At 43.6% G+C, this 24,831-nt stretch overlaps 3 protein-coding genes across 3 annotated transcripts; 1 reads left to right on the top strand and 2 right to left on the bottom strand.

The window, feature by feature from the left end:
- The first annotated feature begins 543 nt into the window (after positions 1-543).
- On the top strand, positions 544-19,111 carry LOC136831113 (zinc finger protein 470-like). Its single transcript, XM_067091066.1, has 3 exons — positions 544-730; positions 17,646-18,080; positions 18,672-19,111. The coding sequence occupies exons 1-3, from the start codon at positions 544-546 to the stop codon at positions 19,109-19,111; spliced, it is 1,062 nt and encodes a 353-aa protein (XP_066947167.1).
- A 3,266-nt stretch (positions 19,112-22,377) lies between these two features.
- LOC136831112 (oocyte zinc finger protein XlCOF20-like) lies at positions 22,378-22,743 on the bottom strand. The gene has a single exon (XM_067091065.1). It carries the CDS (start codon positions 22,741-22,743, stop codon positions 22,378-22,380), a length of 366 nt encoding a protein of 121 aa, XP_066947166.1.
- Positions 22,744-22,756: 13 nt separating this feature from the next.
- On the bottom strand, positions 22,757-23,626 carry LOC136831111 (zinc finger protein 571-like). The gene has a single exon (XM_067091064.1). The coding sequence runs from the start codon at positions 23,624-23,626 to the stop codon at positions 22,757-22,759; it is 870 nt and encodes a 289-aa protein (XP_066947165.1).
- Between the last annotated feature and the right edge of the window lie 1,205 nt (positions 23,627-24,831).

Below are 24,831 nucleotides of genomic sequence, written 5' to 3'. Positions count from 1 at the left end.
GTGGCAGTATATAAATTCTATAAGAGAACCAGAAGCCAGAAGATTTACAGGTAATAGAGTATTAGGACAAAAGGAGTTAACAGAATATAGATCAGTGGTAGGACAGTTGAATTGGGTATCACTACAAGCCAGAAATATCATTATGATGTTAGTGAATTCAGTAAAGCTTTTACAGAAGGAACGACTCAAGATATGAGAAAGCTGATTAAAATAGTGAGAAAAACTAAAAGCATAATGGGAGAAGTGATAATAAGTGAGTTAGAAGAAGAAAAGATTTATTGGGAAGCCTATGCAGATGCTTCATTCGGGAATATTGAAGATGGTCATACTCAATTAGGTTACGTGATATCACTAACACACGGTAAGAGAAGCCCCATATGGTGGAAATCCAGAAAATCCAGAAGAGTAGCAAAGTCCACCATTGAAGCAGAAGCTCTGAGTGTGGGGGAGGCCATAGAAGGATTGATATATTTCAAACATTTGTGGGAAGAGATAGGAGGGAAAAAATTAGAAGCACTGGTGAAAACTGATAGTAAAACCCTAATGACTGCATTAAAATCAAGTACCGGAGTGAGTAAAAAGAGATTAAAAATTGATACTGCAGCAATACGAGAAACAATAGAATCTGGAGAAATAAGCGAGGTGAGATGGATAAAAGGAAAGAATCAAATAGTTGATGTATTGACCAAAGCTGGATTTTCTGGGGAAAGCATTAGGAATTATGTAGAGGGTAAAGAATTGGAGAATAATGGAGATTAGAGGGGATTAGGATAAGAAAAGGTTGGAGGGGAGGGAGAAGGAGATGAGAATAATGGATATTAGAGGGTATTAGGATAAGAAAAGGTTGTAGTGCAGCAGATAATTGCATATTTCATAAGAATCGTTCAGATAGTGAAACAAGCATGAAATTTTGCACAAGTGCTCTTAAAGTTCCTCTATCAGAAAAAGGGCGCTGGCCACGCAAAAATTTAATATGGCGGCCAAATTCCAAGATGGCGGCCAGTATCGACAGATTTTGGCTAATTTTTCACTAGAATGGCATGTATTTGCTTCTAGCAATATGGTAAAGCTCTTCCATACTATTTCTTGTGAATATTATGTTTCTGTAGCTTCCCAGTACAGTTTACCTTTAAATATGGGGGCTATATGGCTGCCAAGAAAAGGTAGAAACAATAATTATAATGAGAAATAATGCCCGTTCAACAATTATCGTTTTAAGCATGGATCTTTTCTGTGGTTTTAGATCCTAATGAGGCCATCTCTTTCGAATAACTCATCAATTTTGAAGGAAAATTAATAAATGTAAAAGACTGTATGTCTGCACACAACCAGGGCACACTGGTGACATCACTGCTGTGTAACTCAGCATGGGGTTCAGTGCCAGCTAATCCAGCTTTACTAATCCTGTAGTCTTAGACTAGTAGTTGTAGTATAGTTTAGTTTAGTGTCCCAAATGCTTTCTAACAGCCCCAGACCAGCTATAGTTAGATAGCCGCACCTGAATAGACAGGATGTGCCAGCGCAGGAGAGCCGAGCCAAGGGTATGGGGGCTGTACATGATGGTTCATGTACTTACCCGGATGGTGTACAGATCACACGGGACTTAAATGGCACTGGATGAATGATCGGGCTAGGTGTAGGAGACCGAACCTAGTTGAATCCCATACAGGAATGTGTGCTTTGTTTAAGGTGGTAAAAGGATAACCCTCGGCCTTAATCAAAAGTGAAATCATGGCAGAATGTGATGCCAATCCAATATTGAGCAGTAGAAAAACAAACTGAGTTTGTGTTGTCTTTGTCAGAAGGACAAAAGAGGTGAGCACTTGACATCACCTCCAAGTCATCATGTCCTAGACCATGATGGGTACACAATGCTGGCAAGGAACATTCCCATGTTCAGTGAAATTAATGAAATGCCACTGATAATGGATCCAGCAAGGCTGGATGAAGGTGATGGCATAGAGGCCACTCAGGAAAAAATGCAGCAAAATACCATGTGAACTGTCGCTTGTTGTTTAACAACACTAAACTGGACCGTGCAAGAAAGCGACAATCCAATGACCAGACCAGCAACACTGAGACTAGTCATGCAAAACTGCGCCGAACCAGTCATGACAATGAAGTTTGCATTTTCTGTGAGAAAGTGGCACCTGCATCTGATCTCAGACAGGCTAGTACTAAGGGCCTTGACTTGAAATTGCGTGAATGTGCAGAGATACTTAGTGATGGCAAGCTCCTTGCTAAGTTGACTGGTGGGGATGTCATTGCACAGGAGTTTAAGTATCACCATGCCTGTCTTTGTGCCCTCTACAACAGAAAAAGGTCCTACCTGAGGAGCCTTGAGAAAGACCAAGGTAGCACTGAGTCAGAATCAGATGTGTATCCACTAGTTCTGTCAGAACTGATGACATACATTGTTGAAAACAACCTTTGTTCAGATGATCCAGTCACATTTCGGCTGGCAGATATTTGCCACCTCTACCAACAACGTCTGGAACAATTAGGTGTAGAGTCACCAAGTGTAAATTCCACGAGACTCAAAGACAAACTTCTGGCAGAAATTCCAGAACTTGAGGCTCATAAATCTGGCAGAGATGTATTACTTGCATTTCAAAAGGATGTGGGAAAAGCACTTGCTCAATCATCTGATCTTTCAGAGGCAGTTATCATTGCTAAAGCAGCAAATATTCTCAGAAAGTCTATACTTGATCATCAGTCACGGTTTGATGGCACATTTTCTGAGGCTTGTGTACGAAATTCTGTGCCTCCTCTCCTGCTCCAGTTTGTAGGGATGGTTGAGCATGGGGCTGACATCAAGTCACAGTTACGATTTGGAGCATCAAAGTCAGACCAGGCCATTGCACAGCTCATGCAGTTCAACTGCTACTCCTGATACAAAGAGGAGCAACAACTCATAGACACTCCAAAGACAGAGAAACACCATTCCCAGTCTACATGGGACTCTCAGTCTATGCCAAAACCAGGACCTGGTTGAAATGCTACATCAGTATGGCCTCAGTATCTCTTATGACAGAGTACTGAGGTCTCTGCACAGTTAGGAGATGCCACAGTTAGCAAATATGTGGAGGAGGTGTGGTCTGTCCCCAGTACTGCGAAAAGGGTTGTTCACCACTGCAGTGATGGACAACATCGACCACAACCCATCTGCAACTACTGCCACTACCTCCTTCCATGGAACTAGCATCTCCATATTTCAGCACCCCACCAAGGAGAACACTGGACAGGAAAGACAGCAACTAAAGTTTGCACCTGAGAAAGTGAGGTCGGTGCCTGAATTGCCGGACACATTCACAAACATCTCACCAGCTTCCTTTCAAACAAAGAACCCTGTGCCACCAAACACTGCAATACCAAAGCCACCCACAGATATCTTGGGGCCACAGCTTGCACTGGAGTATCAGTGGCTAGACAAGGTCATAGTCACCCAGGAAATAGATGATGCAGTGAATCTGACGTGGTCAGCTCATCACGCTTCAATGAAGAGAAGCCCAGAATTTGAAGTAACCATAACTTCATTGCTTCCTCTCCTGCGTGATCAGGCTCATTCTGTTGCTACGATCAAACACGTGATGCAGAAAGTGCAGGATGTCACTGATTTTCTGAACCCTGGCCAGATACCCATAATCACAGCTGATCAGCCAATCTATGCCTTAGCAAAGCAGGTGCAGTGGCAGTGGCCTGATCAGTATGGCGAAGACAAGTATCTGGTAATGTTTGGTGGTCTGCACATTGAGATGGCAGCAATGACATCTCTTGGTACTCTTCTTCATGGCAGTGGTTGGACAGGAGCTCTGGTGGAGGCAGGAGTTGCTTCATCTGGAACTGCAGAATCCTTCCTGTCAGCTGCAAGTGTAACCAGGACACGGCAGATGCACCAGGTTACAGCCTCTAGTTTGTACAAACTCCTGAGGACAGCATACACTGACTACTGTGCTGAGAAAGCAAACAACAATGAGCAGGCATTAGAGTTTGAGGAGTGGTGTGACCTTCGAAGGCAGCAGAGTCCACAGTTCCACTTCTGGCACATGGTGTTGTCTATGGAACTTGTGATATTCCTACTGATCAGGTCCTTCCGTGAGGCCAATTTTGTCCTCTACTGCCAGGCATTGCATGAGCTGATACCCTAGACTTGATATGTTTGCCAGAAAACAAAGGGCATATGAGGCCATTCCACCAACCAGGGGAGCTCTCCTCCAACACACCAAGCGTGCTGCGTACCAGGCTGGTTGTGTGTGGGGGCAGGCCACCCAGTGTCAGCCACAGCCAGAGAACCCTGCTGAGTGGGGATGGCAAAAGTCTGGTGAAGCATGGCAAGTCCTCTGGACAACCAACTCGCCCTTAGCCAAGAGTTGCCAACAGCTTACCAAATGTGGATGCAAAGCAGGCTGTCGGGAAAGGTGCAAGTGCTACAAGCTGGGTCTTCCCTGCACAGCTCTGTGCACTTGCAAATGTGAAGTCTAGATAAATATTGCCCTCTCTTCAGTAGATAATCTAGCTTGAGCATCCAACGTGTCATGCTATGCCTACCTTCTTATCCTCGAATTTTTCAAAGGTGTAGGTTGAGAGACCTATACATAGATTGGTTGCGTTTAGTCCGTATTTCTCTTCTTTTCTTTTTATGGTTACAGTCTTAGACACAATGTTGTATGTGACCATACCATTACTATTTCAGTTGAAAATAGCATATTAGTTAAACTGTCTGATCACATGAATATACCATTAAATAAAAACAGTTGGTCTCTATGTCTGCTAGCGCTGTGGATAAAAAAAACTTTTATGGCAACCATTTTGTACGCCATCTTGGTTACAATTCATTTAGTAAGGGTTTTCAATAAAATGTGTGGTATGGAACATTTTTATAACCTAAAAGTCGAGGTTTAAAAAAAAAAAACTGGCATATTCCATCCAATAGATGCTCCCAAACCAGTGAATCTCAACATAGATGGCGGCCATTTTGAAAAATAGCCGCCATCTTAGATTTTCAGGTGGCCAGCGCCCTTTTCTAAGAGAGCGTAGTCTTAGGAATGTTTGTGCCAAATTTCATGCTTGTTTCACTATCTGAACGATTTTTACAGCAATCTGCTGCACTATTGGAGGGGAGGGAGAAGGAGATAAGTGTGATTACATGTTAGTTTTATAAGTTTGTCAATATTTTATTTTTATTTTCTGCATTGATGAAGTGGTATGGGCATTGCAAAATGTATAAAAAGAAAGCACGTTTCATTTTATAACACATTTTTATAGCAAAGCATTCCTTATGTTTAAAAAGCATGTTGTTGTGACGTCATAGGACGAAAATGGCGGCAGGGAGAAAAATGTAAACAAAAGCGGGCGGGAGTGTTGAACAAATGGAGGCAGGGTAGAGAGAGCTCTCTGAAGGTTAGGTCGATAATAGTTGGGTTGTAAGTCTGTTTTGTGGTTTTTGTTGTCGTAAGCTGGATTGCATGGTGAAAAAAGAACAACGTGAACAGGTTAGTGGATTACATAATTGAATCATTTAAGGACAGGTTAGGCTAGCAAAATTTTCAAAGCAAAATTTTCAAAGAAGACCAAAGCAGACGTCACCATGACAACGCTGCTGGGGAAGTCTCCAGCAAAATCACCCTGTGGTTGGACTTGCAGCCAGGCAAAGTCAAGTACAGAGACCTGCGAAAAAAACTCATCGACACATACTCCATGCCCGTCCCAGAGAGAGCCCAATGCACCCTTGACCTGACGACCCAGCCCCTGGGGACGCATCACCCAGGGACGCCTGGGACAAACTATGAGGTCTCCTGATACTGCCGGGCGTCAACTCAGACAGACAGAGGAGGGAGATCAGCTTGTCGCGGGAAATATTCCTGCGACGCCTTCCGCAGGAGGTAAGAGCACAAATCATGGATGCAGACGCCCTTTCAATGGACGAATTGGTGAACATCGCACACAAACTCCACGAGGCCTCCAAACATGCCGCAGCACCTGCAGCCTGGTAGCAGAAGCAGCTGGAGTGGGGGACATGAACGTAGTGTACAGGAAGAAGGCGCCACCACAGCAGCAGAAGATGAGGACAAATCCAGCCTGGTGTTACTTCCATCAGAGGTTCAGAAGTGATGCCGGGAATTGCAGAGCCCCTGTTCTTTCACAAAAAACTAGAAAGGCAGCCACCCATAACAGCAGTGGCTGCAAACCTTAAGGAACCCCAGCCAGTAGGATTCTTCATCCACGATGCCATATGAGGGCCTCAGAACCAGAAGGTTGTAAACGTCACCCCCACCGATTTGGAGTTAGGCATACCAGTAGATGTGGCTACATTTCCTCTGTCTATTCGTGGCATTTCTATGCTATTCAGCCGTTTCAGTAAGGTCGAAATCCCTACTGGAACAGTAGGAATTATCGATTTTAGCTACATGAATGAACATGATGTCGCAAGGAGCTTACAGCCTCATAAGAGCTCAATTACAACCAGAAGGTTGCATGTGCAGCAGCTCAGAGTGAGCCAATTAGAGCGTGCATCACTAAACGGGTATTCAGTTCTAGGCCAATCAGCATTTTCCCGCATAAGGGGCTCGTAAGTGTTGGCCAATCACCGCGCAGTTTACATCTCCACTATTGTTTACATTCCCAGTCTAGTGATTTTCGCGGCGAAATTGAATGTCCGTAGTGTTGTGATTTGTTTAGAGCCTCGATGGCTCAGTCGGTTACAGCAGCAGCTTCGGACTTCGTAGAGGTCTGTGGCGCGGGTTCAAACCCGCAGCCGGCTGATCAAGAGAGGCAGACACTTTGCTATCCGTGTAGACATCCCGGGATTATATATGTAATCAACGGATAGGTTTGCTTAAAAAAGCAAATGGATGTTACAGACTAAATACACACACAAAACAAAGCCACTACAACACCTTCTAAAAAACATAACAAACATCTCACACGTCTCGAACTCTCGCCATACCCGCGCAATAACTTCTCGCTGCTGGGAAGAAAGGGCGTTGGGTCGGGTATGATACATGACACATACGTACCGGGGTCTAAGCGATGTCAGGCAGGGCAGCCGATCGAGACCACAGGTCTACCCCAAAGCCAAATCAAAAAGACCTTCAAAAAGAAGGCATCGTGCTTACCCCATACAAAAATGGGAATAAAAGCACGTTAAAAGAAGAAGAAGAAGTGTTGTGATTTGTTTTTTTTATTATTATCCCTTATTTAGCACCATTATGTCTTCCTCTGATAGTGAAAGTGATCAATGTGATGTCATGCAACGGCCAAGAGGAAGAAAAAGGACAAGGAATGTAACGTCATGGAAAAAAAAATTGTGTTAAGTTACTGCATGATGCAGGCCAAGAATATGTTTCTCGGTGTACAGACAAACTCGTGCCTGCACGTAATGTAGGCCAGCCGTTTTAATGGTTTAACATTATGATGATGGAAGGTTATCATTGTCAACATCATTATTACTAATATATTACAGTATTATTATTATTATTACTATTATTATTATTTTCCATCACACTATTGATTACTCATCAATATCATTATTATTACAGGTAGTCGTCGAGTTACGACCTATGAGACTTACGACTGACCGACTTTACGACAATATAATAATATATATAATATTTAATTTTATATTTTGCTAAAATACGTCGAGCGCGCGTACGATACTTTTTCCCGCTACAACATCTACGTGACGTTTCATGTATAATTTCGGCCAAAATTCTTAAATTTTGAGCCTACATTATGTACATAGGACGCAGGGGGATTTTTTAGGCCATTTTTTTTGTTAAAAAAGTGCGTCTTATACGCCGTCAAATATGATATTTTAATGATAAAATAAAGTTTGTTCATACTTACCTGGCAGATATATATATAGCTGTATTCTCTGTTAGTCCGACAGAATTTCAAAACTTACGACACACGCAGTGGGAGATCAGGTGGTTAGTACCCATTCCCGCCGCTGGGAGGCGGGTATCAGGAACCATTCCCATTTTCTATTCAGATTTTCTAGTGCCACTGTCTCCTGAGGGGAGGTGGGCGGGCACTATGAATATATATATCTGCCAGGTAAGTATGAACAAACTTTATTTTATCATTAAAATATCATTTTGTTCATGAGACTTACCTGTCAGATATATATAGCTGAATACCACCATTGGAGGTGGGTACAGACAGAATAGGATTTTGGAAAAACACACTACATGTAGGTGAAAGATACTTTGGTTCCTTACCTGTTAGCATAGCTGACTTCGTGATTACTGTCACCCAAGTCCGCTTCTGCTTAACTAGAGTCTCCAGCAAGGGTGTGACCTGTATAGCTGGTGAGTTCTAGATGATCTGTCAACGGGGGCGTGACCACAATGTGACAAGACCATATTGACCATACAATGAGGGCAAACGAAGTAAAAACCAACCACCTGACCAAGCCTAACTAAGTTAGGATAACGCAACTAAAGCTAACGATTGGGAAGTCCGCCACAGGCAGTCGACCCAACAACCATAAAAACACTATCCAACCATTTTCTATAGGATAGGATGAGTGTCATCCCCTGCCCCCAGGAAAGTATCTGCGGAAACGTATGGTCCTAGCGAGAAGCAGTTCTCATATGTCGTCTTCACATCTCTCAGGTAGTGTGAGGCGAACACAGAGTTGCTCCGCCAAAATGTGGCACCCAGAATGTTACTGAGTGACATATTCTTCTGAAAAGCCACTGAAGTCGCAACCGCCCTCACCTCGTGAGCATTGACTTTCAGAAGTTTAAAATCAGTGTCTTGACAGCATGAATGGGCTTCTTTAATCGTATCCCTCAGAAAGAAAGCCAGAGCATTCTTTGACATAGGTAAGTCCGGTCTCTTTACGGAACACCATAAACTATCTGAGGGACCTCGACTTTCCTTCGTCTTGTCTAAGTAGACTTTGAGAGCCCTAACAGGGCAAAGGACTCTCTCTGGCTCTTGAATTAGGATTTCAGCCATACCCTTGATTTGAAGCTCTTGGGCCAAGGGTTAGACGGGCTTTCATTTTTTCGCTAAAAAGGAAGGGCTTAAAGAACAAACCGCGTTATGCCCTTTAAAGCCTATATGTCTACTAAAGGCTTGCAGTTCACTAACCCTCTTTGCAGTTGCTAAAGCGGTTAGAAAAATAGTCTTTCTAGTAATGTTCCTCAATGACGCAGAACGAAGAGGTTCAAACGAACTGGACATTAGGAACCATAGCACAACATCCAAATTCCAAGAAGGAGTCCTTCTGCGAGGCACCTTCGAGGTTTCAAGGATCTGAATAGATCGTGAAGGTCTCTGTTGTTAGACAGATCCAAGTCTCTATGCCTAAAAACAGATGATAGCATACTTCTATACCCCTTGATAGTAGAGACTGCAAGTTTCACATCACTCCTCAGAAATAAGAGGAAGTCTGCTATCTGGCTCACAGAGGTCGTGGTGGAGGAAATGCCTTCTTTCTACACCATCTCCTAAAGACAGTCCACTTCGATTGGTACAAATTGCTGGAAGAGAGTCTTCTCGCTCTGGCAATAGCTTTCGCCACTGGTCTAGAAAAACCTCTCGCTCTGGCCAGCTTCTCGATAGTCTGAATGCAGTCAGACACAGAGCGGGAGGTTTTTGTGGTACCTCTCGAAGTGGGGTTGTCTGAGTAGATCGACTCTCATGGGCAGAGATCTCGGAAAGTCTACTAGGAAGGACATGACCTCTGTGAACCATTCCTCGAAGGCCAAAATGGGGCGATCAACGTCATCCTCGTCCCTTCCGACGACGCAAACTTTCTGATGACTTCTCCGATGATCTTGTATGGGGAAAGGCATACACGTCCATCCCCGACCAATCCCAAAGAAGAGCATCCACTGAGAGAGCTCCTGGGTCGAGAACAGGGGAGCAGTAAAGAGGAAGTCTCTTCGTCTTGGAGGTTGCGAAGAGATCTACCAAGGACGTCCCCAAAGCTTCCACAGTCCTTGACACACCTCTTGGTGTAGGATCCATTCGGTCGGGAGCAGTTGTCGCTGCCGACTTAGAAGATCCGCACGGACGTTCTCTACGCCTGCAACAAACCTCGTGAGGATCGTAATATTTCGGGCCTGAGCCCACAGAAGGATGTCCTTTGCTAAGGCGAACAGGGACCGAGAGTGAGTTCCTCCCTGTTTCTTGAGGTATGAAAGGGCCGTGGTGTTGTCCGAGTTGATCTGGACAACTCGGTTCGTGACTCGCCCCTCGAAGAAAAGAAGGGCCAACTGAATCGCCCCCAACTCTTTGAGGTTTATGTGCCAGGACACCTGTTCCCCTCTCCAGGTGCCCCACTTCTTCCCTCCCCAGTGTTGCTCCCCACCCCGAAATGGACTCGTGGGGAAAACAACACTAGGTCGGGGTTCTGAAGTTTGAGAGAAAGGCCTTCTGCCAACTTCGATGGATCGAGCCACCACCGAAGGTGATTCTTTACCTTTGGCGAGATACTCAGAGAAGCTTCCAGATTCTCCTTGTCGTGCCAGTTCTCTGCAAGGAAGAATTGAAGCGGTCTGAGGTGCAGTCTCCCCAGGGAAACAAACTTCTCCAGTGATGAAATGGTCCCCAGCAGACTCATCCATTCCCTCACCGAGCATGTTTCTTTCCTCAGGAAGGCTGAAACTTTTTCTAAACACTGAAGTTGTCTTTCTTGAGACGGAAATGCTCGAAAAGCCACTGAATCCATCTGAATCCCCAGATAAACGATGGACTGAGTCGGGGTCAGATGGGACTTTTCGAAATTCACCAGAAGTCCCAGGGACTTCGTCAAGGTCAAAGTCGTGTGGAGATCCTCCAGACACCTTGTCATTGACGAGGCTCGAATGAGCCAATCGTCCAAATAAAGAGAGACTCTTATTCCTCCAAGGCGAAGCCATCTCGCAACATTCCTCATTAAGATCGTGAAGACCATAGGAGCTGTGCTGAGCCCGAAGCAAAGGGCCCTGAACTGGAATACCTGTCCCCGCAGGACAAATCTCAGGTATTTCCTCGATAGAGGATGTATAGGGACGTGAAAATAGGCGTCCTGGAGATCGAGAGAAACCATCCAGTCGCCTGGTCTTAGGGCTCCCATGACCGACTGGGACGTCTCCATTACGAACTTTTCCTTCAGAACGAAATGGTTCAACTTGCTGACGTCCAGAACTGGTCTCCATCCCCCTGACTGCTTCGGAACCAGAAACAGCCTGTTGTAAAAGCCCGGGGATTGTAAATCCGAGACTTGCTCCACAGCTCTCTTCTCGAGCATTTGCTCGAGCAGGTCGAAGAGAATCTGCTGTTTCTCCTGATGATAGGATGGCGACAGATCTATGGGAATCGTACTTAATGGAGGCAATACGAGGAATGGGATCTTGTATCCCTTTTCGATGACTTGGAGGGACCAGCTGTCCGTCCCTCTCTCTCTCCAGGCTCTTGCAAAAGAAAGGAGCCTGGCTCCTACCGGTGTCTGAAGGTCTACGGAGTCATTTCTTGCCCCTGGTCTTAGAAGGGGCTCTACCTCTTGAGGACCTCTTCCTCGAAAGGACGATCTAGAGGAGGGTCCTCCACGAAAGGGCTTCTGAATCTTGGAAGCCTGCCCAAGGGAAGAAGTCGAAGGGGCTGCAGGACGTCTAGAAGACTGGGCCAGGAGGTCCTGAGTAGCCTTCTCTTGCAATGTGGGGCCATATCCTTGACTAAGGGTTGGGGAAAAGATGGCTAGAAAGCGGAGCGAACAACAATTCTGCCTTCTGAGTAGGAGAGACCGACTTCGCCGTGAAGTTGCAGTAAATGGCTCTCTTCTTTAAAAGCCCTGTACAGAAATGGGCAGCCAGTTCTTGGAGCCATCCCTAACCGCCTTGTCCATACAGGATAGGACACTAAACAAATCTCCCAGGCTAATGGAGTCAGGGCTACATGAGCCTGCAAGTCCAGGACTCCCAGGCACCAGTCCAAAAGTTAAAAACTTCTAAAGACCTGAATAGGCCTTTCAGATGGTGATCGGTCTCAGATAAAGACCAGGACACCTTCGCTGAAGAAAGGAGAGACCTTCTGGGAGCGTCCACAAGGCTGGCAAAATCCCCTTGGGAAGAGGAAGGAACTCTCCAACCAACCTCCTCTCCTGTCTCGTACCATATTCCTGCTTTTCCACTCAATCTTGATGGAGGCAGGGCGAAAGAAGTCTTGCAATGAGCCTTCCTGGAGTCCATCCACTCCTGAACCTTGTTAAAGGCCCTCTTCGTAGAGAGAGACGTCGCCATCTTCACAAAACCAGAAGACTTTTGTGACTTAGACGAGGTTAGCTGCAAGGGGGGAGGGCGAGGAGCAGAGGGTTGAAACTTGTCCCCAAACAAGTCTTTCAGCAGCCTAGTTAAGACTTGGTAGTCTGCAGAAGCTGAAGAAGAAGAGGACTGATCCTCAACTGCAGGATCCGAAGCGCAAGAAAGCTCTCCTTCTTCCACAGGAGCAACTGAAGGGGCAGGAGAAGAACCGGGAGGACGAAGTCCTTGCAGACCAACATGCAAAGGGACTTCTGCTTGGAAGAAGTCCGAGAGGGGTCGCGAAAGTCTCGAGCAGAAGAGTCAAAATGAGAGTCTCGGCGAGCGCCCTGACGAGAATCCGGCGAGCTTCTTTGACGAACGATCCGATGAGAGTCCTGGTGAGAGCGAGCAGCGAGGAGGCGTCATGCCTCGCAGCAAGAGAGGCGTCGTGCCGAGCAGCAAGGGAGGCGTCTTGACGAACTGCAAGGAGGCGTCCTGTCGAGCAGCCAGGGAGGCGTCATGACGAGCAGCAAGGAGGCGTCATGTCGAGCAGCAAGGGAGGCGTCCTGCCGAGCAGCATGAAGCGCCACGCTTAGCAGCATGAGAAGCGTCATGGCGAGAAACAAGAGGGTCGTCGTAACGAGGGCGTCAAGCCTGGCAGCATGAAGCGCATCAGAAAGCGGAAATTGCCATCCCTGCCAAGACCAGTAAAGCGCTGAGCAACAGGACTTCTAGCGGGCGGCGAAGCATGAGACGACGACGAACGTGGAGAAGGAGAAGGGGAAGGTTTAGACCTCTTGATCGGCAGCCGGGAATCCTTCCGACGACGACACGCATCAGTCTCCTTCTGGGCCATTAACGAAGCCAATTGCTCCTGCATGCCTAGGAGCAGCTTACGAGTAGGAGAAGATTCCTCCTCAGGAGAAGGACTGATCCTATGAGAAGAAGAGGGGCGAGGGGACGCCTTCTTCCTTCTCACAGGGGAAGCAACAGCCTTCTTTCTGGAGCGGCGGAGGCGCTCAAAAGCGTCATCGTCCGATGACGTCCTGGTCCTCTTCTGCGGTGGGATGGCGTCAAAATCCTCCGGAGAAGAGCGAAGAGCGTCACGAGAAAAGGGACGTGAAGCGTCCCCTTCTTTGAAGCTTCTCTTCAAAGGGCGAGAATCCCGAGATTTCCATTCCCGACGCGGGGAGGAGGAATCGGGGGAAGAGAAGCAATCGCCAAGGATTCGTGCGAGCACGATCCTTGGCAGCCTGGGAAGCGTCATCAGGACATGCCGAAGGGACGCCAGATCGGTGGGGGGTCCGCGTAACCCTCTTGCGGCTTTCGACTTGCCCACTCCCTGAGTCCTGGGAGTCCGACAGAGGTCTAGACCTAGAGGCGTTATACGGCCGATCTGACGCCCCCTCCACAACACTAGGGGGACGGACACTATCACTGCACTTCACAGCACTTTGAAGAGCGAGCATATTAGCTTCCAAGGTACGAATGGAAGACATAATAATCGCCAGGGCATCACCATCCGCAGAGACACAACCCCAGGGTTGGGGCAACACCACAGGGTTAGGAAGAGCTACGTCTACAGGAGGGTTAACAGGTGAAAACACACTACCCTGACTCCTACCACTTCTGGAGGAAGACCTCCTGATCCTATCTCGCTCTAGCTTTCTCACATAAGAATCATAAGTCCTCCAACTAGCATCAGACAAAGATTCACACTCCTTGCATCGGTCATTCAACAAACAAACATGTCCTCTACAACCTGAGCATACAGTGTGAGGATCTGAAATTTTCGGTAGCCTCACCTTACAGTCTTGCACACGGCAAACTCGATAACTAGAAGAACTAGATTCAGACATCTTAATCCCAGGAAAAACAAAGCCAAATCCAAAACAAACCACAATAGCGTATGCCTAGCCACAAGTCCAAGTCAAAACCAAAATCAAACAAATACTCAAGTGACAACCAAGTTTAAGCGAAATCCAAGACGCAGGTACTGAAAACAAGTGTTGACAGTACCGGCGACAGAGAAAATCTGAATAGAAAATGGGAATGGTTCCTGATACCCGCCTCCCAGCGGCGGGAATGGGTACTAACCACCTGATCTCCCACTGCGTGTGTCGTAAGTTTTGAAATTCTGTCGGACTAACAGAGAATACAGCTATATATATATCTGACAGGTAAGTCTCATGAACAAAACGGTATGTATTTAATTCAAACCTATAAATAAACAAAAGTAAATAATACGCCATACGTGTAGCCGATTGGCAATGCAAATGGCGGATGAGAAAATGTAAACAGACCAGACAGATGGTTTGAATGCCTACAATAAAAATGTTAAATACAGTAATAAAAGTAAGTATTAATCAAGGAGTTCAAGCATGATAAGATTTCATATGCTAAACATAAAAATAGGTACTATACATGCACATTTTTTGGATAATACAAAATGTATATGTAGGCTAGTCATACTTAGGATATATGATGGATAATATACGATAGGTACAGAATACATGTACATAAGTGGTTGGTCGACTTACGACGAGATCGACTTCCGACCGCTCTGTCAGAACCTAATGCCGTCGTAAGTCGACGACTACCTGTATTATTATTATTATTATTATTATTATTATTATATTATTATTATTACCTCCATTGTTGTTATACCACGAATATAATAACACTTTATTATCATTTTACACATTTAATTATGGTTTAAGTGCTGGTTATGACCAGAATATACACACATGTGAGGGGTTAGGCAGACATTTTGAATGCTAGCACACAAGCGCACCCTACAATTTTTTTCAAATTTTCACAAAAAAGTTCTAAAGAGTAGGGCTTTCATATGAAACTTAGTTTAAATCAATATCTTTCTTAGAAGCAGAGTAATGAATGCTAGACTCTGAGGGTAATTTACTCATTTTTTTAAAAAGTGGCATTTACAACCTTCTGGTTGTGAGGCCCTCATATCAAGACGACGGATGCTGGTAGACAACAGGGCTATGCAGTCGGCATTTCCGCCGTTCAGGGAGGACCGTGACCACACTTCCAGTGCCGCGCAAATGGAAGCCCCATCCACTGCTACGTTACTCGGACCCGCAGAATATCCATCCTGGGCCATAAATATGAATGGCCCTTCGTCACCGCAGATGTGAAGTTTCCTATGCTGGGCACCGATTTCCTCGCACATCATGGACTGCTAATACACGTCAGCCGAAAACGCCTACAGTAAACCCCCCATATTCGCATTCCTGTGGTTCGCAGACTCATGCATTCACGGGTTTCTCTGTGGAACATATCTAGCCATCATTCGCGGAAAATTCGCCCATTCGCGGTATTTTTCACTGAGAAATATTCACTAATTACTGTATTTTCATATAATTTTCATGACTAAATGCACTTTTTGTGATAAAACTATTAAAATGTTCAGGTATAAGCATTTTTACAGGGTTTTTCTTGGTTTAAGCTATCAAAATGGGGAGTTCTAAGTGTTTTTAGAGGGGTTTTAAGGATTCGCGGATTTGACCTATTCGCAGGGGGGTGTGGGATGCATCCCCCGCGAATACGGGGGGGTTCACTGTACTGGATACCAGAACCTGCCACTCCCGACCGCTTTCCACCAGACCAGGAATGCCCGCCGTATGCTCCATCTCATTGAACAAATACAACGCCCTCCTCCATGAATTCCCAGATGTCTTCAAGCCAGAACTGCGTCAGGTGCCAGGTACCCAGGCCAAGCACATCTATCACCACATCACTACCACAGGCCTGCCGACACATGCCAAGTTCCGCCACCTGCCACCCAAGAAACTCCAAGATGCTAAACGAGCGTTTGCCGAGATGGAAAGGATGGGTATCTGCAGAAAGGCATTGAGTCCATGGGCATCCCCCCTCCACACAGAGAAGAAACCAGACGGTTCCTGGAGGCCCTGTGGGGACTATCGTCGGCTGAACCCAATGACAACACCAGATCACAATCCCCTGCCAAACATGCAGGACCTAACAGGTGCCCTGCACGGGGCCAAGGTATTCACAAAAATGGATTTGCTCAGGTCCTATTTTCAGGTACCAGTACATCCCGACGTCGTTCTGAAGCCCTGCTGTCAAGTTGGATAAGCCACTTCCCTGTGCCCGGCATTCTTTTCACAACTCTGGGTCTCCCTGGCATGCCTGATGGGGACAACACTCTATAGTACGACGGCATACAACCCTGCGGCCAACGGTATGGTGGAAAGAACCCACCATTCATTGAAAGCAGCTCTGATGGCACACTGCATTGACAAAAATTGGAAGGTGCAGCTGGCCTGGGTCTCCTCACTACACCAGGGCAAAGGGGGATGAATCTCTCGCAGAGAAGGTCTATGGCTAAACACTGGCCGTACCTGGAGAATTCTTCCCCACGGAGTCAGTCACCCCAGATACTCCCCTTCCAAGGCTAAGAGAAATAGCGAAGAAGTTTGCGCCCCGCCGAAAGACTTTCACAGACAGGACCCATAACTTCACTCCAAAAGGCCTGAATACCTGTACACACATCTTCATCAGGAACTACGCCTACCCTTAACTAGACCATACAGAGGACCGTACCGAGTCGTTAGTAGAACATCCATGGGCAGGAAGACTGGATATTTGTCGACAGGTTAAAGCCAGCCTTCCTGATGGACAGCAGAACTAGGGAGGAAACCAGAGGGCACCCCAGAATTCCTCCACAAAACAAGGCCTCAGATGAAGTGATCGGCATCCCAAAACATAGTCGAGGACGTCCCAAGGGCTGCAATAAGGATGTCATCCGCTCGGCCAAACCACCAAACGATTCAGCAGTCGAAGCTGCCCAACAACCGCAGGTATCAAGAACTCGGGGTCTGCTCCTGCTCCCAAAGAGATACCATGACTGACATGCAACAGGTCTTCCAATCATTATCTCATAATTGCCTTGGGGGGGGGAGGCGTACTTATAAAGACGTCAGACGTCTCTTCCTTTCCCATTAATCACGATCATGTATTGCATCTACCCACACAGCAAGAATCCCATGTATATACCTGTATTTGTATGTAGAATTTCCTGGCCTTTTCAGCAATATATGTTTTATCACTGTATGTACATTGTCTCTTATTATTGCTGTTTGACTATTAACAAACACAAATTGCTCTCGCTCAGCATATGGGTCGCGGCAATTGAAGGTCGGGCACCACGTTTCCATCCGCACGCTGCTATGTATATCTGTGCCCAGGTTAATAAATCAGTTAGTTACCCAGTTCTGTCTCTTTGACCTCACATGTGTAGTGTCCTTATAAAGCTCCTTCTCAAATCGCTAAGCTCGGCGGTTTCGTTATCCGTGCTAGACAGATAACTGTTAGTCCTCGTTATTGCGTTTACTAATGGTTTACCCTTAATCTCCTTATAATATTCAGAAGCTGCTGCTTGTCATGAATCAGCTGCTTTCTTAAGGGACTCTAAGTGCAGCTTGATTACTGTATTAGACAACTGTTCAGCACGTTTTGCATCATTCAAACGTCGTCATGGCCAAAGATTTTTTCAGAATGGTCATTTGAAATATCACATGAGAATCCATACAGGTGAAAAACCTTTTGAGTGTAAAGACTGTGGCAAAAGATTATCTGAGAATGGTCATTTGAAAATGCACATGAGAATCCATACAGGTAGAAAGCTTTTCGAGTGTAAAGATTGTGGCCAAAGATTTTTTCAGAATGGTCATTTGAAATATCACATGAGAATCCATACAGGTGAAAAGCTTTTCGAGTGTAAAGATTGTGGCCAAAGATTTTCTGAGAATAGTCTTTTGAAAATGCACATGAGAATCCATACAGGGGAAAAGCCTTTCAAGCGTAAAGATTGTGGCCAAAGATTTTCTCAATGGTAGTTTGAAAAACCAAATAAGAATCCTTACAGGTGAAAAGCCTTTTGAGTATAAAGATTGTGGCCAAAGATTTTTTCAGAATGGTCATTTGAAATATCACATGAGAATCCATACAGGTGAAAAGCTTTTCGAGTGTAAAGATTATGGCCAAAGATTTTCTGAGAATAGTCATTTGAAAATGCACATGAGAATCCATACAGGGGAAGAGCCTTTCAAGCGTAAAGATTGTAGCCACAGATTTTCTCAATGGTAGTTTGAAAAACCACATAAGAATCCTTGCAGGTGAAAAGCCTTTCGAGTGTAAAGATTGTGGCCAAAGATTTTTTCAAATGGTAGTTTGAAAAACCACATGAGAATCCATACAGGTGAAAATCCTTTCGAGTGTAAAGATTGTGGCAAAAGATCTTCTGAGAATGGTAGTTTGAAAAACCACATGAGAATCCATACAGGTGAAAATCCTTTCGAGTGTAAAGATTGTGGCAAAAGATCTTCTGAGAATGATAGTTTGAAAAGATTGTGGCAAAATACTGAGAATGATAGTTTGAGAGAAACCATACAGGTGAAAAGCCTTTCGAGTGTAAAGATTGTGGCAAAATATTTTCTGAGAATGATAGTTTGAAAACGCACATAAGAAATCATACAGGTGAAAAGCCTTTCGAGTGTAAAGATTGTGGCAAAAGATTTTCTGAGAATGATAGTTTGAAAACTCACATGAGATTCCATACAGGTGAAAAGCCTTTCGAGTGTAAAGATTGTGGCAAAAGATTATCTGAGAATGGTCATTTGAAAATGCACATGAGAATCCATACAGGTAGAAAGCTTTTCGAGTGTAAAGATTGTGGCCAAAGATTTTTTCAGAATGGGCATTTGAAATATCACATGAGAATCCATACAGGTGAAAAGCTTTTCAAGTGTAAAGATTGTGGCCAAAGATTTTCTGAGAATGGTCATTTGAAAATGCACGAGAATCCATACAGGGGAAAAGCCTTTCAAGCGTAAAGATTGTGGCCAAAGATTTCCTCAATGGTAGTTTGAAAAACCAAATAAGAATCCTTACAGGTGAAAAGCCTTTTGAGTATAAAGATTGTGGCCAAAAATTTTTTTCAGAATGGTCATTTTAAATATCACATGAGAAGCCATACAGGATCACCATAAATTACAGCATATTTCTATTTGGATTACTGCCACAAAGTTGGTTGAAATCCTTTATACAGGGTGGGACAAATCAAATGCCCGAGTTTTGATAGGCTATTAGGAAAAGTAAAACAATACTTACAGAATTATTTGTTGTTTTATTTGAATCAGTATACAATGCCGTTTGTGTGATCACTTTTTGAAGATGGCATCAGGAAGATAGTGGCCATCTGTAGCAATGCACTGTTCCCGGCATGTCTCGTCTCTCGGAGGGGTGATGTCGAGTGGCCCCCCCGCTCACCTGATTTGAGCATTTGCGACTTCTTCTTGTGGGGATATCTGAAGGAGAAAGTGTTCAGAAGTCGGCCACACAATTTGGAAGAATTGAAGATGCGAATTCGGGAGGAAATTGCTGCAATACCCCTTGAGATGTGCCAAAGAGCAGCCGAAAACTTCAGACATCGCCTTCAACAGTGCATCACTACAGATGGCCACCATCTTCCTGATGCCATCTTCAATAAGTGATCACACAAACGGCATTGTATACTGATTCAAATAAAACAACAAATAATTCTGTAAGTATTGTTTTACTTTTCCTAATAGCCTATCAAAACTCGGGCATTTGATTTGCCCCACCCTGTATGATAATTTTGGAGAGCTACACATCTATAATCCTTTCATATAACCCGCACAAGACACTAAATTTGTTTGTGCGGAATTCACCGACTTCTTAATGAACCAATTCAAAATGAAACACCTGACAATTTCATCACCATTATTTAATCTGATAAATATCCACCTACGAATTTTGCTTTGAAAAGACATTACAGTCTTCTTATGGTGAAAATTAATAAAGAATTTTCCTTTGAGATTAAAAACACTGTTTAGCCATGTCAACAAAAAACAAAACTGAGAAAAATACAGCTCTGCACTGCACCATATTCACAACACAACAAAACCACATAGCATACTGAATCATGCATGAAACCTATAAAGTCAATGTATTTTAAGATGCAAGAAACCTATAAAGTCAATGTATTTTAAGGAGTATAAATAGATACCGCAGATAATTTCACAAGAATGTCATTCCTCCAGACAAATCACAAAACCATCACTCAATCAGACTTTACTCACCAAGCCTGACCATGTAGGTTTTATTCTCTCTCTCTCTTTTATTTCTATGTGCTTTTCAAAACCAACTTAAATTCCAAATTTATAACGATTTTTTCCTGAGCTTTTCTGCTTTCTTTTTAGATCTACAGAGCCGAGGAATTCTTGTATTTAAGAAAGTTACCAAACTACTGGTGAATAAGAGGAATGCAGCTTTCAATGGAAAAGGCAAATAACACTTACGTATTACGAGAGTGAGTATAAAAAAGGTGTAACATGTAATGACATCACTAAGACGTTATTTAAGTCATACCACAGAGAGACAGTTGCCGATTGTTCTACATCATAATTCTTATTCTCTCTTATTTATATCACTTAGCATCAAACTAATATATAAATAAAATAACGTTTAACACAGAAATGGAATTCTACAACAATCATATATTTATCCAAATAATTCCAGAAGAAACCACGAAACCCATTACGTGATATACCTTACCCACCGCATAGGATCCAAATATCAACATGTAAGAGCTTCAAATGATTTTTTTTTCAAGAAATGTTCAATTATAGTTCAAAAAAAATTAATACTGTCAAATATTACCTCGTGTTGAATAAATACATAATAATTAAATAAGTCTATATTAAATAAAATCATACATTTGTAAGGTCTCCCCTGAAACCAGTCCTCCTCTGCTCCGTTTTCTGTAATGGACCTTCCAGCTTTCACCTTAGAGGACTCCGCGGTCGTCGGAAGTGTCCTACTGTTGGATTATGTAAAAATGAGACCAGACGACATTAATAACATATTATTTATTGTAACATTTGTCTGGCAGGTCATATACCATGACTTAGATTTTGTTTCTCAGAGTTGTAAATATTGTATTTGTATAATTGGTTGACCCAGGTCACACACGTCCTTTATGCAGCGGGCCTTCATCCAGATAAGGCCGCGGTCCTTTTAAGGAAGTTGTGTACATTTTTTTGTCAATAAATCAGTCTCACTGTTCTGTCATTGTATTTTTTGGACAACCTTATATTGGTGACCCAAGGAGTATTTCTCCGAGCCATTAACGGACTAACTACAGCGCTTAGTTTTGGCTCGGATGAAAACTTCACGCCCCTAACGGACTCAATATAACATATTATTTATTGTAAAATTTGTCTGGCAGGTCATATACCATGACTTAGATTTTGTTTCTCAAAGTTGTATATATTGTATTTGCATAATTGGTTGACCCAGATCACACATATGCCCTTTATGCAGCGGGCCTTCATCCAGATAAGGCCACGGTCCTTTTAAGGAAGTTGTGTACATTTTTTTGTCAATAAATCAGTCTCACTGTTCTGTCATTGTATTTTTTGGACAACCTTATACATTCAAGTTGGTAAAAATGACGCTACACCTCTGTCATTAATGTCTCGCCAATTTGCTTTCCTTAGCGTACAGCATTACATTGCATACCATTTTCGTAAGAAATACTCACAATTACTTTTTCTTGTCACACACTCCGTCAAAATACCTAAATTAAAATCTCCTTTTGAAAAACACTTAAAACAAACAAAGAATTGATACTAACCTATACTTTTGTTGAATTTTATTCTCTAGAAGGAACTGTCACTAATTGATGAACAGACAGAAATTTCAACTAATAATATGGTATTAACTACATCTTTGACCGATACTTTCAATATTCAAGGAATCTTACTTATATTCTTCAGATTAAAGCATACAAGGCTACGTCCACACGATCGAGCTTTGTTCGATGAACTTCGTCCGATGTGACGTCAGAAGCGGAGAAACAGCAGGCAAAGTCAGAATTTTGCCTGCTTCTGACGTCACACCAGACAAAGTTCATCAAATAAAGCTCAATCGTGAGGACGCTAGCAAATAAAAAAAAGATACTAATCGTCTTCATAAGCCCCTTCACCGTTAATTGAACCAAGTAATTTCAATAAGTTAATCCACAATATTTTGTCTTAAAATTTATTTCAAATCACCACTAAGAAAACTTTTACTCTCAATGTTCTTCTCCTGTATGGATTCTCATGCGCTTTTTCAAATTACCATTCACAGAAAATCTTTGGCCACAATCTTTACACTTGAAAGGCTTTTCACCTGTAAGGATTCTCATGCAATTTTTCAAATGACCATTCTGAGAAAATCTTTTGCCACAATCTTTACACTCGAAAAGCTTTTCACCTGTATGGATTCTCATGTGATATTTCAAACTACCATTCTGAGCAAATCTTTGGCCACGATCTTTACACTCGAAAGGCTTTTCACCGGTATGGATTTTCATGTGCCTTTTCAAACTACCATTCTCAGAAAATCTTTTGCCACAATCTTGATACTCGCAAGACTTTTCACCTATATGAATACTCATATGGTTTTTCAAACTACCATTCTGAGAAAAACTCGAAAGGCTTTTCACCTGTATGGATTCTCATGTGCATTTTCAAATGATCATTCTTAAAAAATCGTTGGCCACAACCTTTACACTCGAAAGGCTTTTCACCTGTATGGATTCTCATGTGATATTTCAAATGACCAGTCTGGAAAAATCTTTGGCCACAATCTTTACACTCGGAAGGCTTTTCACCTGTATGGATTCTAATGTGATATTTCAAATGACCATTCTTAAAAAATCTTTGGCCACAATCTTTACACTCGAAAGGATTTTCACCTGTATGGATTCTCATGTGATATTTAAAATGACCATTTTTAAAAAATCTTTGGCCACAATCTTCACGCTCGAAAGGGTTTTCACCTGTATGGATTCTCATGTGATATTTCAAATGACCATTCTGAAAAAATCTTTGGCCACAATCTTTATACTCCAAAGGCTTTACACCTGTATGGATTCTCATGTGATATTTCAAAATACCATTCTGAAAAAATCTTTGGCCACAATCTTTACACTCGAAGGGCTTTTCACCTGTACGGATTCTCATGTGATATTTCAAATGACCATTCTTAAAAAATCTTTGGCCACAACCTTTACACTGGATTCTCATGTGGTTTTTCAAACTGCCATTCACAGAAAATCGTTGGCCACAATCTTTACACTCGTAAGGCTTTTCATCTGTATGGATACTCATGTGCCTTTTCAAATGACCATTCTCAAAAAACCTGTGGCCACAATCTTTACACTCGAAAGGCTTTTCACTTGTATGGATTCTCATATGATATTTCAAATGACCATTCTGAAAAAATCTTTGGCCACAATCTTTACACTCGAAAGGCTTTTCACCTGTATGGATTTTCATGTGATATTTAAAATGACCATTCTGAAAAAATTTTGGGCACAATCTTTACACTTGAAAGGCTTTCCACCTGTATGGATTCTCATGTGATATTTCAAATGACCATTCTGAAAAAATCTTTGGCCACAATCTTTACACTTGAAAGGCTTGTAAAGTCGCCACTCAATGGGTTTTCTGTAGTGAACCTCCCGTTTTCTATGGTGCCTTTCCCACAAGCTTAGGTGACGCTAAATGACCACATTTTTATCTATGTAAAAAACGTATCTGTTATCGATTCATTTGTGCCTGTTTACATTGTACATGTGTCAGAACATTATTGTGCCAATTCTTGTAATTTTATCTTTACCTGTTATTTGTATTTATCTATCCTGTTTCACATTGAGAACAATTGACCTCAGGTCACCTGTATCCTATTGTATGCCTTTGTATGACGTCCGCACGCCGCTTTATAAGCGGCCTGCTTTCTTAATAAACCAGCAGTACATGTCCACCTGCTCTCTTTTTCGCACCTCTTACAGTGTGACCCCCGGAGTGGTTCCTGAAGCCATTAGCGGACTCATATGGCGACCTAGTCTTGGCTCCATGAACTACCCCACGCTGCTAACGGCCTAAACACGGCGCTTTAACAAAGTGTTCGGGTGTACCGACTCTCATTGGCAGATCACCAGCATCATTAGCGGACCCACACAGCGCACCCCCAAGCGCATATTGACGCGAGTGTAACCCACTCCAAGTAAGAGTGCAGAAGCGAGTATGGACGCGGACATTCCCTCCCACATATAAATAACTGCAAACTTCGCAGACTCTGATTAGTCTCATTTTGAGTGTTGTTTCTTGGGCGTTATTGGCTATACTTCCAGTTGCTCTTCTTTCTTTTTTAAGGGCTGCTTATAGGCTTTATATATTTTCTTTAAGTCAGCACGGGAAATATTTTAGAGCTTTGTTTTCTTGCTGCTCCTGATATCTCCCTCGCGCAAAACCCGCTCGTGCCCTCCCCCACGCCAAGGTTGCACGCTCCTCCACGCCGGTACCCGCTCCTCGCACGCTGCCCATCTTGACAGACCAAACAAGGTCCGCCCTCGCCATAAAGCTGCCACCCTTCACGCACAGCAACCCGTCATCATGGCTCTACAGGGTTGAGGAGCAGTTCAGGCTGGCGGGACTTGCCGACAAGATCCTGCAGGCAGGCGCCGTGATAAACACCCTCC

The sequence above is a fragment of the Macrobrachium rosenbergii genome, chromosome 48 (assembly GCF_040412425.1).
Source record: "Macrobrachium rosenbergii isolate ZJJX-2024 chromosome 48, ASM4041242v1, whole genome shotgun sequence".
In the NCBI taxonomy this organism is placed as follows: domain Eukaryota; kingdom Metazoa; phylum Arthropoda; class Malacostraca; order Decapoda; family Palaemonidae; genus Macrobrachium; species Macrobrachium rosenbergii.
This window is presented reverse-complemented; position numbering and strand designations above follow the sequence as displayed.